The sequence below is a fragment of the Geospiza fortis genome, unplaced genomic scaffold (assembly GCF_000277835.1).
Source record: "Geospiza fortis unplaced genomic scaffold, GeoFor_1.0 scaffold134, whole genome shotgun sequence".
NCBI lineage: Eukaryota > Metazoa > Chordata > Aves > Passeriformes > Thraupidae > Geospiza > Geospiza fortis.
In genome coordinates this window covers 1,540,120-1,560,583 of record NW_005054396.1, presented here as the reverse complement: position 1 = coordinate 1,560,583, position 20,464 = coordinate 1,540,120, and the positions used below count along the sequence as shown (strand labels likewise).

General features: G+C 42.3%; 1 protein-coding gene across 1 annotated transcript in view; it reads right to left on the bottom strand.

Moving 5' to 3' along the window:
- The window catches only part of MEIS1 (Meis homeobox 1), a 106,247-nt gene that overhangs the window by 43,708 nt on the left and 42,075 nt on the right, over nt 1-20,464 (bottom strand). Inside the window, exon 8 of the mRNA XM_031060949.1 lies at nt 7,480-7,625. Coding sequence (XP_030916809.1) covers nt 7,480-7,625 — 146 coding nt within the window. The remainder of the gene's footprint in view (nt 1-7,479; nt 7,626-20,464) is intronic.

Below are 20,464 nucleotides of genomic sequence, written 5' to 3'. Positions count from 1 at the left end.
TTCAAGAGTTAGATTTCCAGCAAAAAATTAACACTGGCGCTTACATACATAAGCATATCTGAGAATCAACACAGACTCTTTTGTAGCAACTGTGTTAGAGGACAAGCTAAATAAACAACTAATAATGAACAAGCCCATTAATTTATCCTCATTTCCTGCTCACCCACTGCTTGCCAAGATACTGTTGCTGCCTTTAATGCACTTCATAGTGCAAACTATTTGCCAAAATATTTCCACGGATACTTCCAGATTTAAAAATTGGTGACCAAACTTCTTCCCTCCCTCTCCGTCCCCCTTCCAAAGGTGATACTTGAGTTTTGTACGTCTGCTTTGACTGCAGAAGGACAGTGCATTGTGTAACACATTGCTGTGTCTTGACTGGAGGAGGCTAATTTAAAAAATGAAGCTGCACGCAAAATATCACAGCTGCAAATATAAAAAGAAAGGAGAGGGTAGAGAAAAAGCAAAGCATCTACTGCTGACTTAAAAATTCTTATTACTGCAAACATTCTTGCTGGTTAACTCATTTCCCAGAATATTTATGCCAACAAAAGGAGTTCTAGTACAACTAGAGCAAGTGTAATTTAGCATCTGAATTAATGTTTATCATGTTTCAACTTTTAAGTATTCCCTTGCTTCTACTCAGATGTGAAATTCTGCTCGTGTCGAAATACTAATGTGTTTCAGCAGCTTCAAAATAATTCAAATTCTTTAATGTGCTAGCGGCTTCCACATTGGCACAATAGTGCCTCCAAGCTAGAAACTGTGGGAAACTGGGGAAAAGGCAGGATAGTCCTTTGGGAATAGACACACACACACACCACACCCACACACACCCACCACACACACACACACACACACACACACACACACACTCTCTCTCCCTCTCTCTCTCTCTCTCTCTCTAAAATCTTGTTGACTCAGGTTATTGGCTACCTTCTGATTTCAACCAAAATACTTCCCTGGATCGCTGCCATTTCCAAGACCTGTGAGAAGCCCCGATGTCACATACCCTGTAGTTTAAGACATTATGGCTGTCTTCAATAGAAGTGGAGCTAAATCACAGGTGTTAACAAAAACAGATGCTGTAACTACACCGCACTTCTGAATGTGAGAAGAGCCTAAGTAAATAACCTGTTTTCCTTGAACTAACTGACTAAAGCATCCTCTATTTTTCCTTTCTGTTCTAAAACTAAAGTTTTGTAGGACAGCTCAGCACTGACAACTTAAACGATCTACAAGACAGTGCATGAGACATGCTCTTTCCAAGAAATCATGAAACTGGAGTAACGGCAGCATTGCCAAGGGTATCACCCAAAACCCAACAGTTTCCTTTAAAATGACAAAATTTCCCTCATGCTAGAAAATGGACCAATCCTTGGAAGTTGGACAGCAGGTCAGAGCCACAGATTTGAGGACAACTGAAGAAAATGCTGGAGGTTTTAACAGTCACTGTCCTCCATAAAACTCTGAAGGGTTAAGAAGTTAATTCAAACTCAGCTACCTAAATCCTCTTTGTCCTCCTTTCTGGAGCTCTCAACTCAATTGGGACAGAGCCTCAGAACAATTATCTTCCACAAAAACATTCTGCATTTTCTGCCACTGAAGAAGACTTCTACAGCATCTCCCCCAGCAGAAGGGAGATGAGGACCCTCCTTGTGGGTTTCTTACACCAAGCTAAGCTAGATGCTTTTGTTGGATGTCCTGACAGGTCTTCCTGCTGCCAGGAGCAGGAAAAGCCCTGGCTCCTACCTTCCCAGTCAAGGCGTTGGCGGTGCATGAGTGACTCAAGACAAGCTAAAAAGCCTGGTTTTCCCAGGAATTTGGGACAGCTGGCACTGAGAAGTCTTGCAGATGTGGAAGAAAGCTTTTTACAGCTTCGTCCACAATAAAATCAAGTCAAAGAGGGGACTTGCGTATTTGGGATAAAGTGGGAGGATACCCCCACCCATTCTGAGTTCAATATATGGAAACCTGACCCCTGCTACGCAGATGAGCTCCCGGAGCCCTCTGGCATTTTGCAGAGCAAGTAGCAGTTGGTGCAGGATGGAGAGTCACTGTAAGCTGCACTTTTTAGGCAGGAGGAGGGAAGGGGTGTTATTTTGTTTTAATGCTTCCAAATCTCTCAAGAGAAGAACAAAGAAAACTTGGTTTAGCCAAGTATTCTCCCCTTTCCATGTTTTCAGTACCCTGAGTTTTGTACCCATCTACCCTTTCACTATACTCCTTTCCAAAACCAGGCAAGCATCCCACATGAAGTAGGGGCAGGCAGCCAAATTAACCCCATGCTTCTCCCAAGGCAAAATCTCATAACTATGGAGGGATGAGAAAAGACATGAAATCGACTTGTTTCGACTTTAAAGACTTTTTTGACTTTATTTTAGCCAGTAAAATATTAATATAAAAAGAAAACTTACAGAATTAAATGGCATAAGTTTTCTATCACAACATCCTTAAAGTGATGGGAACTATTTTTCTCCACTACATTCAAATTATCTACTTCCAGTAAATTCTTTTACAAATAACAGCTTTACTAAATAGATTGCATATTGCTTATTTTTAATTTTCTTGTTCCATATCGCGGCATCAAGTAATCAATAAAGGTTAAAAATACAGATACATAATAGAAAAAATCCTTTCACTTTAAAGTCAACATCTTTCAGCCATGTCTTTTACTTTCTGCTCAGTCTCCCCTTTCAGTAAGATTTAACCACTTAAGGAAATTGTTTTAAAAGCAGTTAAAAATAATGATTAAATTATGGGATTTACATGAAAGAAATCCTCAGCCCATTCATTTTTTTTTTTAATCATGGCAATTTGTTTTTTAAAAGGTGTTTGAAGTCCTCGAATCTACCTCTTGGCACCATTAAAAGGGAGTAGTTTATAATCCCCTAATGTGCTTAAATAAAGCCTTCAGTAGTTTAAATTGTTATTAAACATCTTTTGGGATTATAATTTTATAGCTTTTTTTGCCTGATTAGATGATGAATGTGAAGATCATCAAATACTCATCATATAACAAACCAATTACACTGTATAATCCCCAAAATGAGGTTTGAATCCCAACATTTTAAATTAAGCTGGATTTAAAGATGCAGGGTATTCACAATAAGTAAAAACACTTGAAAAGACACCCCACAAACTCCCTTCTCCTAGTTTTGAACAAAAAGGTATTTATATCAATTCCAAATACCAATTTATACCAATAATACCATTGCTGGGACAAAAGCCTAGGATGGGCTGAAGCAGAAACTAACTCTGTTGCCACAATTAAATTTACACAGATTTAACTGTAAGCAAGATTATTTTTTAATTCCCCTCCCCCAAGCCTTTCCTTTATTTCACAATCCCTGCTGAGGGATGTACATTACAGTGAGGAGATATGCTTGAAAAATTTGGGGGAAGAGATGACCCCTGAATGTTAAGTGATCAAGGAAAAAAAAAATTTTTTTTTAAATTTTTAAAAGTCTAAAAGGCCTGCAAAACATTGCTGGGCTGCAACACACCCTGAACTTATCTTAGGGCGACTTTCTAAAGCAAAGCACCAGTACAGAACTGGTTTGCCTCAGTCCCTCACCCAGACCCTGCCATGGCTTTTAATGCTCATCTGATGCCACTCCACAAGACTCCTCTCAGTTTTGACTCAACTTTAGCAGTTCTTCACCAAATTATTATTCTTCTTTTTTTTTCTTTTGTTCCAGATAGTAACAAGCTTCCATCTCAAATTTATAGCAAAATCCTAAAACCAGATTTCATAAACCTCTAAATTTGTGAGATGGTGTCATAAACTACCATGAAAAATTTTGACAAGATCCACAACTACATTTTGCCCAACTAACAGCCCACCTGAGCAGTTCTTCCAACCCAGTTGTTTAAGCAAAATGAAATTAGAACACCAAACAGTTAAAAAAATATCCTGCAAAGTCCTAAGTGTGAGTCTGGTCAGCACTTTTGCAATTGTTTTAGCTGATTGTTTTTATTGTTATTATTCCAAGAGGGGGAAAAAAGGGCAATTTGGATGAATCTATCCCCTGATTTATCCCCTGAAAAGCTTCAGAGCACACGGCCTGCATCTGCAGAGGACAGTGCTTGCCTACCCTTTGGGCATATGTCAACTCAGTTCTGCACATCAGTCAAAATACTGGGGGGGGCTGGAGCCTGACACTGAGTGGGAACTACTGCCCAAACACTTCAGCATCCGGAGAGAAAAAAATTAATTTCCTTCTGAGTGTGAAACAAGAACTAGGGGACAAACCTTCGGAAATGAAGTCAGTACACAGAGGAAGACTTAAAGCTCTTGGAGATGGAATAACTGCATAGAAGGAACTAACCCAACCTATCCACTTTTGAAAGACTATAATTGTCCAATATTTATTTTAGGTCTTTCCAACCAATAATTATTAGTATGACAGACATAGCAATTACTGTCTATTTTATTTAATTCCATGCCACTGATGTGTATTAATATTACAATTGTGAAAAAAACCTGCTTTTGAAAAGGAGGACTCCCAGCTAACACCCCAGTTAGGAAGCACCAATGGTCAGTGGGATGCTGGATTTTGCACTTAACTGCTGCTCATTTCTTCTCTGCCATTTTTCAGATGGCAAAGTGAAGGCAGGTAAACTGCTGGGGGCAAAAGTGAGGTATCACCAGTCATGACATATCCCCTGCCTAAACAGAATCATCCCTCTGTCTTTCCTCACCTCCCACTTTATGGAGGACCTTGTGTTCACCCTAGAGAAGACCAAATCCACTAATAAATAAATGGGTAAATAAATAAATAAACAAACTGTATGAGATCTCTGGTTTCCTCAGGATGATCTCCCTCCTGCAACAAGGACATCAGGTGGGGACACCACCAATATCATTGTGCAGTGTTATAAGAGCAGCCATGAAGCCCAGATGCCCTCAAAAATGAACAGGAGTTTTAATTCCTTCAGTCTCTTCCCCCACTACTCCTCAGCTCTTATCACAGCCATTTTTTGAGCCTGGGTATGTTTTGGTGTTTTTTGCACCTTAAGCAGCCTGTGAACGCACTCTGCTGCTCCAGCACTTGGAAGAGCCTACAATGTTCTCCAGACATGTTTTAATTCAAGGAAACTGTCCAAGATCCTACCTAGGTTGTGTTTCAAGGTCCTGCCTGGAGGTCAGACCGGATAAACCAATTCTGTTTTACTGAATTGATAAGATAAATCTGGATCTACCATGCTGCCCTGAAAAAAACCTGCATGCTTCACATGGCTGGGTTGGTTCTGCACAGAGGATGGTGGATTTTTAAAGCAAGCTTTAGCTCAGTGTTACAAGGTAGAAAATGCAGCATTGCATAGGTCCTGGAGGGAATGGTTCTTTCTGTATTTGAGTCTTCCAGAAGGAGAGACCACCTTACAAGAAGATGTCCAGATATTGTCTCCCAGGGGCTGCTAGGACCCTGGAGCAAGCTCAACAGGCCCTCTCCTCTTTAGAACACTATTACCACACAGGAGAAGAGTGAAAAGCCACTAAAACCCTGCACCTAACACAGGTGAAACAGCAAGGGAGTCTGTTCAGTCTGTTCCCTGGTCCTGAGACTAAGCATGAAATTAGCTGCAGTGTCAGGTCAAGCTCATGTAGTTAAATGCTCTACATAGGGTGGCTCCCACCACAAAGGCTTTTTAGAGACACCCTGTAGCTTTCTGCCATATTCCCAGGAAGGCATTTGGAGTGGGCCGGCCCAGGCTAAGAGTGCACTGAAGACTGCTCAAACAGTTTGCCAGTATTGACCTTTGTGTTCCTGTACTCAGATTTAGGTGATGCTTTATTTACTGGCACAAACACAGAAACAGGCCACTTTCAGGAAAAAAATATTTATAGTACTTAATTTGCAATTCCTCGCTGGAAACTAAAGGAACTGACAAGCAGTTGTTCAGCGTTCCCTAGTGTGCCTTGTCCTGACTGCAGAGCTCCCAGGGCCTCCCCTGATTCCTAAACCAGGTACATCAGGCTGGTGTGAGCACTGCCGCTGGCACAGTACCCATGGACTGTTCTGGGGGTGGATGTCCTTAACCTCACATCTACCTGCAGAGAGATACCAGGTGTCAACTCATCTTGGGTGAGAACCTACAAAGGAGGAGCCATCAACACCAAAGGGACCTCAGCCTTCGGGAAGCCATGGCACTGAACACACCAGACAGGGTTGAGGACCTGACAAAGCTGGGGCATGGCTGACACGGAGTCTGCCAGAGAGATTAACCTGGAGATATCTGAGGCCCTCTCTGGCCTCCAAGGAGCAGGGCTCCAACATGAAGGTTCATTCATAGCAACCCAGGACCGCACAGGACAGGATTCCCTGCCTGATCCCCGTGCTGACAAGAGTCATGGCAGATATCTGGTTTCTTGGCTCAGCAGCGGATGGAGGGGTGATGTGCATGAGCACTTCCTCCTTTTTATGAGTACAGCCTTGGCACAGCTCCCACCAGGGCTGGGCAAGCTGGACAGCTTCTAGTTTCATCCTGACCCTAGCTACAGGCAGAGGAGAGTCAGCTACTGGGGTTAGAGGCAGGAGCCCTCCTTCACCACCACCTGCACACACCCTAGCAGCCCTTTCCTGACCCTTATCCTCCTGGCACAGAAAGGCTGAGGCAAAAAAACTGGGGCTCAAAGCCCAGATCCCCACGGTGGATAAAAACACAGTGACAGATCACCACAATTTCATTAAGAAGGAGAATGGCATTAGAAACACCTTTCTAATGGCTAATGTTTGAAGGTGTGGTGCCTATTATAAAGCCTTGAGAGCAGCTGCAGCATCCAGCTTAACCCCACACACCTGTACAGAGCTTTGATTTCTAATCCCAGGAATAAATAACCCCATACAGGTAGCTGTGGTAACAGAAATAACTGTGCATACCCCCACCACTTCCAAACCTTAAATACAGGGGTAACTTACACTCTGGGAATGAGAATGACTCAAAGAAAAAAATTATACTTTGCTATTAAACCAGATACATTCAGACCTTTCATCATGAAGCTTCTGATGATCTCTGACAAACATCTGAATAAGGTCTTTGTTTGCTTTTGGCTTTGTTTTTTAATCTCCCCAATTGTTTTCTGCAATTCTCTGGAGCATAGAACCAGGGGCCAAATGCTGCTCTGCGCTCCAATGCAGTGATACCCGCTGCAAAGCAGGACAGGTCTGCAAGGTTGTGTTCATATAAGCTTTAAGTAAAAATCACATTTGGCAGTGATGTCCTCTTAACAATTGTGTCTCAAACAAACAAATCTAAAAACAACACACACACACACAAAAACCCCATACCATAAAAACATACGCTCTATGCTCTTCCCCTGGCATCTAGCAAATGAGGCAACAACAACAACTCTGCTCAAAAAAGTCCCTCTACTGCCTGGCAGCAACATCATATGTATTTTTTGCTTTCTATGACTACTACAACTATGACATTATCCATGTTTTATTTTGCATATGTGATCTAGAGTTCACTTACTGTTAGATGCTGGAACAGCCATGCCCTCATGATATTTGTGGCTACTTTGGGAAAGATGCCACGCTTTTTATGTCGCTTTTTGTCCTTATCTGGATCATCATCATCACCTGTGCTGGGGGAAGCTACACTGTTGTCCAAGCCGTCACCTGTAAATATAGTGAATCAAATTTTGACTTATGCTACCTTTATATACTTCAGCCGAAGCCTGGCTTTGGGTATAAACTACATGAATATTTAAATGAGGTATAAATTCTTTAACAATGTAATTCACCAGGGGTTGAGGGGATGGGGGAAGGGGGGGAAGAGACACGGGGAGAGGGAGGGGCTCAGAAATGTTTTAGCCCCATGCCGGTTTATCTTGAAGGACAGTGTGGCCATCTCCGCCATTGTAACCCAGAACAAAAAGTGCTTACAAATTATAAAAAAATATTTGCAAGCATCCAACTTGCAAAGGTGGAAATGCTGGCTCTTCTTCACACCAGGTCACCTCCCAAAGATTCATCCCAAACAGCTACTTTGGCTGAGCTGACAATTAGGAAAGCATCAAGGGTGTTCTGGATGGGGATCATGACATGTGTGAAGCTGGGTGCCTCATCCCGCCCTGAGGTGTGAAAAGTGGGGTGAATGCAGCTCCCTTGCTACATCATATGCCCTCAGCAAATTCAGAGAAAGGCAGATTATTGAGGCATTGCTTATGTTAAGTCTTTTACAGATGTTGGACTTCCCCTGATTCTTTGATGGGAGGTGGGTAGCTAACTGGGTCCCCTCTTCCCAGCCCCAGCCAAAAGAACTTCAGAGGGGGATAAGCAGGCACCAATTTGACATACACCATTAAGAATTAACACCCTGCTTTGTGCCAGTGTGCCGTATTTGTAATAGGTGTCTGCTTCTGTGAAACAATCACTGATCCAGAATGAATTTCCTTAACGCAGAGAAGGTCTCAGACAGTTCTCATCACATTAGCAACACGTCTGTGGGAGGATGCCACTGTGTAACAGCCTGCTTGGGTCTGGGCTGATGGCTTAGCGGCCAAGGGAAAACAAAAGTTGCAGTGCCTAGCAGTTTGCATGCAATTTTTGTTGGAAACACTGAAAGCAGTTTATAAACAAGCCCACAGAGCAAAGAAGTTTTCGCGTTGAATGCATGTGGACTGAACAACATGTCCTGGCTTCCAAAGACACTGCATTTGTAGCAACATGGAGTTGTGATGTTATTAGGCAAGTGTTTTTTGCACCCCTGGGCAAGAACGATGAAGAAAGTAATCTCAGTTTGGCTGAATACAATCTCTGTTAGTGACAAAAACAAAATATATTTTTAAAAAAGGGATGCAGACTGTCATGATTTGTTAAACAGCTTTCAGCACCAAAAAAAAAAAAAAAAAAAAAAAAAAAAAAAAAAAAAAAAAAAAAAAAAAAAAAAAAAAAAAAAAAAAAGCTATTATTAGTGTTATATTCTTGGCGTGGCAAATTTATAATTGTCCTTATGACTTCGCCTGTGTCTTTAATGAAACTGTAACCTTGGGTAGTTACAGACATACACGATTTTTATGAAGAAATTAGATATCCAACAAATTCTTTGAAAGCCCAGTACGTAAAAAAGGGCTTTTATACACAGAAGCAATTCACCATATAAAATAATAATTCATAAAAGAAACATGAGCAAAGGAAACAACTCAACAGCATTTAAAATTCCACGGGCTAATCTACTTTCTGTCTGCAAGAGGCAAACAAGGAAAAGAAAAGTATTACGCATTCATTGATTAAAAATGAAAAGCTTCTAACCTAATGACACTGCCTTTCACCACCTCTCTGCCATTGTCCACCCACCCTCTCTTCCCACCCCATTTTTTAAAAAATATACTCATTTCAAACCCCCTTCAGATTAATTTAGCAGGCATTGCCTCATGCCTGATGGGAGGAGGACTCATTGATAATTTATGGAAATATCTACTATAATCCAAGGGAGATGACTTTTTTTCCAGCTTTGTGCATCAATAGATAATCAAGGCCTTCAAGCAGCCTTAGCTTCCCATTACCTCGGGCAAAAGAATTCCTGAAAGCATGCCTCCAGGGCACCTGAATTATATCCTCCATTAGGGGAGGAAAAGCTTTCTGCATTCCACCTATAACACTCCCCAGAACCTTTCCTGTTTATTTCTGCTGTATGAAAGCAGAAGCATTAGGAACAGGATTTTTTAAGTGAAGACTTATGTAGATACAATGGAGAAACCTTTCAAGCGCGAGCCAGATCACCTCCTTCAATCCCGGGCAGTGACCTATCCCAAATAAAAGGTTTCTGTTACATCATTAGCTCAAGCCAAAAACAGCCTTGGCTTAATGCATAGTTTGTTCTTCCTACTGTTTTTAGGCAAATACTGCTACTTTACTCCCATCTGGGAGGGAAATTACACTGCTGGGCTGTAATCTAAGACAAGATTTTCATTGGAAGCAAATGCTTTCAATCCAGTGTAAATACTGGTGTATGTTCAGAAAAGCCTAAAACAATAAACCCTGGCCTCGACCGACACAAGTTAGAGAAAGTGAAAAGCAGTGAGAGGATAAGAAAGCGCCCGGCTATCCTTGGAGCAAATGCTTCAGTAGACTTCTGTAAATTGTTTAACCTCTTCCACTTTTTTTAAATGGAAAATTGATCCCGTAAAGACTGAAACCACAGAGAGAAGTCTAAATGGTCAATTGTGGATTTTAGTATTTCCATCTACTTTGCAACTCGATACACTCACCTCTGTGAGGTCTCCAGAGATTTCCCCCTCCTTTTCTTTTTTCCCCCCTCTTTTCCTCCTTTTAAAGATCACTAAACAAACTTGAAGCACCACTGACCAGCCACACGGTAGCAGCTAGGAACTGCATTTGTAAAATGTCGGTGGCAACTCTACTCCTGAAGTTGACTTCTCCTGCCGCCAAATGAAGGCGAACTGAAAAGGTGGAAATAATCATAGAAATGATGCTAGTCCATAAACAAGCTTACAGCCTCATTAGTATAGCGGGAGGCTCCGCTGGGTGATTTATGCTTGTTTTGCTGATGCCATGAGGAAATGCCATAGGGCAACTTTAGCCAGCTGCTAATGGTTTCTGACAGCTTCTTAGCAACTAGTGCAAGCAACGCCGTGGCGTTTGCTAGTGACAGAAACCGAAAATGTCATATTATCTGCCCATGTGTCACGAAGTCCGTGTGGCAATTAACTAGTAGGCCAGTGACTGAGGGGCCACAGGCTCTTCAGAATGGCCCATGGCTATTTGGGGTCAAAGCGGGCACAGCGTTCGCCTTTATGCTGCACATATGCGTGGGTGTGTGCATGATCCCCATCGAGCTCCCTCTGCCCCGCTCCCCGATCAGTTTGGTCCATGCAGATCCTTTGTCCATGGAGAAACTCTGTCTCACTTTCTCTTTAGGCATGGCGTGACATTATCAGAGGAACTGCAAGTAATCTGTCTTGATATGATGGTTGGAAATGGCACTTTAATTGGCAATACCTGATTCCCTGGTTTGAGTGCTGGATCTGAAGGTGCTAGCTGTTTTTCTGCTCGCTCGCAAATTAGTCTAAAAGGATTTAAGATCACTGAAGCAGACTCATTGCCTGTCAAATTGCTGGGAGCACAGCAACTCTGCACAGCAACTAGATGCTATTTAAAAAAAAAAGCAAATGCAGAGCCTGTAAGGAGCAGAAGGAGAGCCCAGACTCCGCACGCCCGTTCCCTGGCGAGCAGAACCAGGCGCTATATGTCAAACTGTCAAACCTTTCAGCATGGCTGTTTGCCCTTTCAAATAATATTTAAGAATTGTTTTTACACAATTTTTTATAGGCCATGGTCTGGTGAAAGAGGCCAACCAACAGAGAAAGGAATTTGTACTACAATTCGTCCATGGACGATTTCTTGACAGACCCAGGCCAATCCCCACGGAGCGAGGCAGGTGACCTGTGGCAGCTCCCTGGCTGTTGGGGAGCTCCGATTTCAAACGCCCTCAACTCCAGCATCCCAGAGTTGCCTATTTAAGCACACCCAGGCATTTAGGCTGTGCTATCTTGTTCCATTCAAGAAGGGATAAAGCAGCATTTATCGTATTCAGCCCTGCTGAATGGCTCAGACTGGCCATGCCAGCAGGGGCTCCTCTCACTTCGTTCCCCTCTCCACTGTCACCGTGCATTACAACCTCCCTTCCCCTCCCACTCCCCCAAAAATCAGAGGCAGAAGCAGCAAAGGGCAAGCGACTTTACAGCAGCCCCTCAAGTGGATAATGCTCTCTTTGTCCCGGGTGATATGTTATAAATCTTTGTTGACAAAATAGGTGCTTCTGGAGAGCAACTTGGCACAGGCACTTGCCTTCAGCAGCCATGGTCATAGCAGGATTTTACTGGTGATTCAAACTCTCCCTCACTCCCACACCAAACTCCAGTTAAATGTCATCACCCCGCGACACTGGAAAGTCTGGCAGTGTGGCACAGCTGGGCGACTTTCAGCCACTCCAGCTCCCAAATCTACTCTCAAACCTCAACCATCGAGGCTGCCCACATATGACATAAATATTCCCAATCTCAAGTCATGGAGGTTTCTGAAAGGATGGGAAATTCAGATGTTCTAAAAACTCTAGCCTTTTGCTTGACTACAAAACCCATGCCTCTGCATGGAGCTCTTTAGACGAACATTCTCAAATCATTTCAACTGACCAGAAACTTCAGTATCAAAGTTCCAAATACAGCTTTACTAAAAGTAACTTCACCACACGTAACAGGCTATTTCTCACTCCACATAGCCCTGTCCTACTATCAAGTCTGCTTCCCATTCCTCTGACAGGACATCTGAGAGGGCTTTTGCGGTCTAGTGTTCAATTTTCTGTGAGAGGGTAAGAGCAGGGCACTGGCTTTGCTGAGGTATACCAAACAATATGATGAACACTTCCAGCTTATACAGTCCAGTTCTACATAGGAATCTAAATACACTGCTTTAAGGAGTTCACAGGAGAAAATGTGAAAGATGTGCACCCAGAAGCCCTGGGAAAGGCCTGGAGCAACTTTTAAGTGGACTGACTAAAAGCTCCTTATGTTCAACTTATTTGTATGTGTCCAAATGTGTCCTGTTAAAAACAGTTTCTGCCTCCTAGAAGAACTTCACAGTTTGCATTTACTTTTGTATTTCATGCTCTAATATAATTTAAATATACACTGTGTTTGGACAAAACTTGTTGACTTCTGTAATAGATTTATAATGTATTCAGTGCTATGAAATGAAACATCTAACATGATGGCCCAAAATTCATGGTCTTTTCAGTATTGTATTTTTTTTTTTTCCCATCATAATTTTTTGCAATCATTTAGATGCAAGTTCCTCAAATTCCTGCTTCTGGTAGCATGAGAAATCTTAAACTGCCAAAGCCAAGTATTTAACTGTTCACAGTCCATCCATGTTTAGCTGTCCATCCGCTGCTCTGTTTGTTCCCTTCTCTTTTAAATATTCCAAGAACCACAAACTCTTCAGTAACCTTTCCAGGTAAGTGGAAAGGAAGATTCATTAGCTTCAAGCAACATAATGTACTAGAGAGATTGTAAGTGGCAAAATTGCTTTCCTTAACCTTTCTTCTGTGTCATATACCAATTTAGAGTAACTACTGTGATTTCCACAGCTTTACCTATGTTATCCCTTATAGAAACAAAACTCCAGTTTGTTGGATACCCACACATCCACCATGACAACTTTTTATGGAGCAAACCAGGCTTATGTGTGACATTTTCCTATGAAGTACAAAATTATAAATTCTCAAAAAAAGCAGGTCCACAGATGCAACAAACTTTTCTGTGAAGCAAGAGAGGAAATACTGTTCACAGGAAATAGAACAAGGATCATCATTTCAGACCACCAGCTTTGAACAGTCTTGGGCAACCAAAAAATGTGGAAATTTCTTTATATGTATATATTTTTCAATTTGTTTCAGACACAACCAACTTGGCACAGGAATGTGGTGAGCAGAAGTCACACCCAAATGACTCTGACATGAGTCAGTGCAGCTATTATTCACGTCCACAAGTACTGAAGAACATGTTCACTACTCAGGAAGTATCATTCCTCCTTAGAGCAAGGTGGCTAAAAAGGCAAGCTGAGCAGCACAGGGGCTGAGTGCTCATGTATGCCAGGAGAGAGCTGGAAGGCACTGACACAGTCTGTGGGTATGTGCCCAGCTGCTAAACCAAGCTGTACCTATCCATTGAGGAGAAACACAAATTTTAACATTAAAAGGCCATTAAGTTTAGACTATTTCCCCAAAACACATTGTTTTAAAATTTAAACAGACATGCATATATTGCATATGTAACATTAACTCAGTGATGGCTCTCAATCTGCCAATGCCCAAGCAAAGTACATGAGCTGAGAATGGGACTACCAAAAAAAGGTACTTCAGAAAACATAAAATAACTATGAAATTTCTTTATTGGGAAAAGCATTTTCTATTATTTTGGATCCATGGTTTGTCAGATGTGAGGAAACACCCACTCCTGGAGCTCCTGAGGTCAATGGCAATCACCTCAGCACACTGAGTGGCCTACAGAATGCCCGAAAAATAATTTACTATGATGATGTAGCTTTGGTTGTGAATTTGAAAAGTGGTGCTGATGAGGGACCTTTTTTTTTCCATATTCCTTTAGGAGAAAGCCTCCTCAAATATACTTAATAAAAAGTTAATGAGGAACAACAAGGTTGGAAATGAGCATTAGCAAGGAACAAATACCACATGTCTGGGTATGCACAAATCTCTTAGGGAGATGCAGTGTATGTTTCATGCAAGGATTCAGATCATGACATAAACAGTGGGAAGTTGCCAGTCACAGATAGTATCCATATTTACAAGATACTAAAGGACACAGTTGTAAAAATATCCTACACAAATATTCACAAATAGTGAAACCTGGAAAAGTATAAATTACACTGTGGCATTTCACAAACTTTCAAAGTTTTTTCTTGAACCATTGTACCTTGTTCTTCAGAGACAAGAGCACCTTTTTCTAGGAACTCAACCTTTTTTTTTTAACTTGAATACCCTTCATGCAAGCAATGAGCAAATCAGTTGTCTATGCAAAGAGTAAAAACAGCATTGACAAATAGTGGGGGAAAACCCACAGATTTTACTGATTTTCATTTCTTTGGCAGCTTTTTATAGCTGAAGTGAAGGAAACCCTCTTCTCTTGCACCAGGTAGCACTTCTTAATGAGGTGCAGAAAACTACGTTATTATGGGTAAGTTGTGCCATATTTCTGGAGCTGTGCATCACGGAATGAAATACTAAAAAGAAAGCAATTCATTGTATGGGAAGCAAACAACTTTTTGCTGCCAGCAACAGAAGTTTACTTTGAGCAGTTGGAAGCAAATACCCTACAGAAAAGTATCTGGCCAAACAGAAAAACATCTTGCTTTAACGAAGAATGATAAAAAGCTTAAAAAGTTGGGGAGTTTTTTCCCCTAACCTAAAAGCCACCATGATGGCTCTACAACTTCTTGGGAAAAGCTGCTTTTCAGTCATCCTCTCTTTGTTCAAATACAGGTCTATTTTATGAAATCTATCCTCTCCAACCTCATCACTAGACCTAGTCCCATCAGTTGCATTCTCCACGAAAAGTCAACTACACAAAACTGAGACACGGCTAAATCCACCACTGGATTCCATCTGACTTACTTCCTCGTAAAGCAGGAGCACAAGAAGCAGCAGGAGCACAGGACAGCTCCACCATGGGGGAAATACACCCAACCAATGCCCCAAATGGCCATGAGGTCAACTTCTGTAAATCTCTACAGCTCCTTAACAACTGGCTCTATCTTTGTGTTTATCCAGCTCCTAAGACACTTGACTCTTGGACTGAGCACAAGCAGCTATAAGAGGCTCAAAGCTAAGTTCAGAAGCATATTATGTATAAACTAAGGGATGTGTTATCTGTAGAAACAGTTTATTATGTGGAGCATTTAAGTAGGCTTCCTTCCCTAAACATAGCTAAATTGCCTTGTGCCCTGCCTACATGCCTGCTCCAGAAGAGAAGACACTGTAGATTTCCAGTTTTACGACAGAAAATATGTGCCAGAACCTTGACACTGTCCAAATAATTCAAATTGAGGTTGCTCTATTGAAAATAGTTTTTTTAAAAAATGTTGGGCAAGACAAACCAAAATACTTGGGATTGTTGAACCAAACAAAAGCATTTTACTTTGGGCAACGCCAAGACCAATCAGTGCTGGCCCAAGCTGCAGTTTGCACTGCAGGAACTATAGTTCAGATACTGTTTGCCCCAAGTCCTCTTTTGCAGAGCTGGATCCCCTAAACCATCAGAGTCATCCAGCCATAATGATCAGGAGAAGGTCAGTCTAACTGCAGCTCAGGCAAGTCAGGATTCATGACCTACCAAACCCACATGAGATATTTCCCATTGGAAGTTGCCATATGGTCTGTGTCAATTAAAAAAGTTCTTGTGGATACACAATGTATTTTCTTCTACTGCCATCCACTTTAAAGTAGCATCAAAGCCAAAAAATTTTCCCTGTCCCTAGTCCATCAGTTACATCATCTGACAATAAAAACCAAGATGCGAATGAAAGAAAACTAACGTTGAACTTCACTTTGCATGCCATGGCTGCATCACATACTCTATTTCCCCACATACAGTGCCATATATTGTCACTTTGCAACTGCAAAAGGCAGCTCTAAAAGTGATGAGAATAAAATGCCCCCATCTCATCTACCTTTCCTCTTTTGACAGTAACAACATCTCCACTGCCACTGCTAAAAACCAACCATCATGTCATATAGCCTTATAAAGATCCACTTGCTCCAGCAAATCCCAGCCCCTGAACCCTGCTGACTGGGCAGCCAGTGAAAAAACATCTGTCTTTAAACCCATGACACAAATTAATTATTTCCTCGTACTTAAAGCAAAAGGAAGATAATTTAGATTTGTTATGGAGTATTACTCCAAAAACCTTCATGAGGCAACCTGGTAATTCCCACTGCATGACCCTGTATCTCACAGCTATGGAGAAGAGGGCAGGGAAGAGGTTTGGCCATGTCCACTCAGAAGAACCTCAACTTCCAGCAGCTGTCTTTGAGGTCCATGTGCCTGCTGGCCTAAACGACTCGGCAGAGAGGCTCAGAACGTCAGGGACTTGTGAATCTTTTCGTGCCTGGGCTTCATATGAACGAGGCAAGAGTTGGGTCCAAAACAATTATACTCCTGTTTTCTAAGGAACTATAAGTTGCAATCACGAACTGAATGGATGGCATTTGGACTGCACCATGAATTTCCTCCCCTCATCCTGTCCTAGCTCTGTCTGGGATGCTCAGAAGCAGCCTGCTTTGCCCCTCAAAGACAAAATTTTATGCTACCATGCACATAATGAACTCAGGAAAAACACCTGAATTATAAAACATGTGTCCCTCTACCAGACCTTTCAAGGGAAGGGTATACACAGAATTAATGTTTTTCCCCACTGCTCCTTGCTATCCAGCATCCTAACTCCACTATTCTTGTTCCTCCAGCAAAAGGTGGTTCCTCTGGAGTATCCGTGACAACAGTGGGAGGCTGCTCCTCAGGAAGGGGGTAAGAAGCCAAAAGGAGTAAATCTGGGAGAGCCAAGCTCACATAAAATTTTCTTCCACTACTGCTCCTCTCCCAGCTCAAAAAGCAGATTTGTTGTGATGAGGTAGCACTTAAGGCACAATAGGAAAAATCAGTCCTGAAGTTAGGCTTTAATGCAAAGGCATGGTGACTCTGGGTCTGATGGCCAGCAAACAGGCACACTGCTGCCACTCACACAGCTCCTGCTGCCCTCTGCTCTGCCCAGATTCTGTGGCTCTACAGGATGACAGGGATCAAGCAATGACTACCATGGTGATCAGGCCACTAACTCTTCTTCTACTGCAAACACTTTTCCCCTAAATATTCCTTGGATATGGGGAGGTGGGGTGGCACTGAGGGGCAGGTCAGGGTGCATACAGGTGGCTGGCGTGAACCCAGCTCCCATGGCAGAGCCTGAAAATTCAGAGGGCTCGGAGAGCCCTTTAGAGAAATAACAGTGATGGGGAGATGGTCTTGACCCTGCTCCTTGTCGCTGGCCACTGGCCACCAGGCTCAGGTGCTGAGTTCCCCTGATGGTCCCTACCTAGGGGCACACAGGCAGTGACAGTCCTTTCAGGAACTTCAGTCCTACTAAGTTAACACATCCCCTTAGGCTCCAACTTAATGTATTCATGACTCTGCTATGTTTTTGGCTTCCTACAACTTTCTATCACAGCTTCTGGTGTTTTGATGTTTGATTTACAGTGCAGCTACAGTTTAAGGTGTGGATTTTTTTCCAAATTAAAACAAACGGACAACAAATCCAAATGCAAATCATCCAGGAACAAAGAGATGTTAAGAGTCCAAAACACACAATGAAGGTGAAAGAAAAGTCAGATCAATGCTGGACACTTAAAAACTTTCCCTGAATATCACCTACAGGTGCGTGCTCACCCTATTTCTAGATATTACCTGCCGAGAATTACCTTGAGAAGGCAAACTATCAGTTTGGAGGAAAGGAACAAGCTTCTGGTGCACCCCAGAATCTGATTATTATTTCTGTCACTACATCTCATGGCATCAGTTCCAGCTGTGAGAGATATGAATGATAGGAAGGAGTTAACTCAGCCATATCCAGCTCATCTCTTTGACTCCACAAGAGTGTTTAACCAAAATCCCACAGAAATGTCAAAGCAAAGCTGGGTCATAGCAAAAAGCCATCCATATCTTAAGAAAAAATAAACAAAATGTTTACATCCTTCAAAAAGTAAGCCAAAATTATTTCTGGTTTCTTTTTCAACTCACAGCATTTGTCATTATCTCTAAGAGCAACAGCAGTAGAAATGTGTAGAAAACAAAAACTGTAAAAGTTTTCGGTAATTTGATGTACTTCATATGACATGAATGAATAACCAAGGAAGCTAAAGAAAACCTCAGGTTCTAGCAGGCTGAAACCACAGGCATCAGCTTCCCCGTGGCAGGTATAGACCACAAGGAAGAGGAATCTTGCTTTTCTGATGAAACAACCACATCCTTGTTGAAAGGGCTGAGGACCTTGTCTCGCCCCTTCCACCCACCGTGGTGGAAGAGGACTCTTACCTGCCCAGCTCACCACTCCATCTGTCTCCTCCTGAGGCAGGCTTGCAGTGCCTACAAAATCACCAGCTTCACCTTCCCGACTGCCAAACATCCTGTTCAGATGGTACCCTCCCAGCTGAGGCTAACAAGAAATGTATTTCTGCTGTGCACCCCATTTTTTCACTTCAGCTTTCAGGATGTGCTTCTCAGCTGATGTGCAAGGACACACCACACACACACAGAGAAGCCAACACTGCACCGGGTCAAACACCAGCAACGTCCCCATGTCCTTCCTGTCCATGCAGATATCAAGGAAGGTTTTATAGGCATTGGTTGCCTCATAGAGGAAAAGACAGACTTTTCTAAGCATCCTGTAAATGCCAGGAAAAGAGAAGAATGGAAAGGAAATGAAAGGAACAACCTGGAAAGGAGAACGGAAAAGCAGGAGACCTTGGCTCCAGGGAGAGAGCTGACCACAGTTTTAGCTCTGTCTTCATCTATAGAAGATGTTTGCTTTTATTAATCTTGGAAAAAATGTGGTGCATGAGCTAAGTCAGCCCCTGGGCAGATTTAACTTGAGTGACCTGAACTTACTCTGCAGATCACCATAGGTCTCTCTGACCTTGGCAGTGACACAAGGATCATATTTTCTCGTGGACAAATTACTCCAGAATAGTTCTGCCAATGTATTAGGCATAAATAGCCTTTTATTTAGGACTGTGAAAATACATTCTCTCTTTCTGCCTCTCACCTTTCCAAACAAAATCGATTTATTGGAATAAGGAAAACCCCGCCCTTCATTAGGGTCTGGGTACACATCTCAAGGGCCAGACAGAAGCTTGGCTGCTTCATGCTCATGGCAATGTGTTTTCAGACATTGCCTTCAGCAAGATGCATTTTGGAGTTAACTGGTTAGTCTTGTCGCTTTTGATTGGAATGGTCAGCCTGCACATTTGCAAATGAACACACAAACACTTTCAGACATGAAAGAGGCAGTAAATGTAGGTCAACAGTGGGAATGTTCAGCTTCAATCATCAAAACAGAAAACAATCCTCAACATACATCTACAAGCTACTGAAGAACAGCTCTGTGAAAACCAGCCAAGCTGCACTGAGATAAGCAAAAAATTCCCCAACATCCACATCTCAGCCTTGCAGAAAATTGACCAGTTTGGAAGGAACAGGTAAACAGTGTGTTCTTGGACAAGAGTCAGCACAGTTTGGATGATGTAGACCTTTCCGTTCAGGAGTTGCGCTGGTTTTTGCATCTGGTCACTTGAGGTCACACCGCAGAGCTCTGAGGCTCTGCAGAAGCTCTGCATGCTTCCTCCCCAAAACGGAGGTGGCTGAAGTGGCTATTAAAATCAGTTGTTATTCTGATGCCACCTGAGTCTTAATTGCTGAAAAGATGGGGACTACAACCACAGAAAGGGCTTTCTGGCACTGGCTAAGGAAGTATCAGTTTTTGAGGTCAGAATAACATCCCTTAAAAATACGAATCAGAGTGGTTCTTTCATACTGCAATTTGATAAGGCAGGCAAAACATTAGCAGACTATTTTGATGAAGGTCAGGACAGCTTTGTAATATATACATATTAGAGTAGGTCTTAGATGTGTGTAAAAAGAAAGAAAATCTCTGAAAACCTGTATTCAAATTGTCCTGGAGCACTCAAATAAATCCTAGTAAATAGTATTTCCTGCTTCCACTCTGAATGAGTCTCCTCTAACAAACTCATTGCATGTTGAGAAAACACAGTTTTCCAACAGTGTCTTAGCTGCTCTCTGCCTCCATACACAACTTTTGCTGTATGGCCGATGCCTTAGGACCTGCAGGCAAGTGTCTCAGCCTGAAGACTGGGT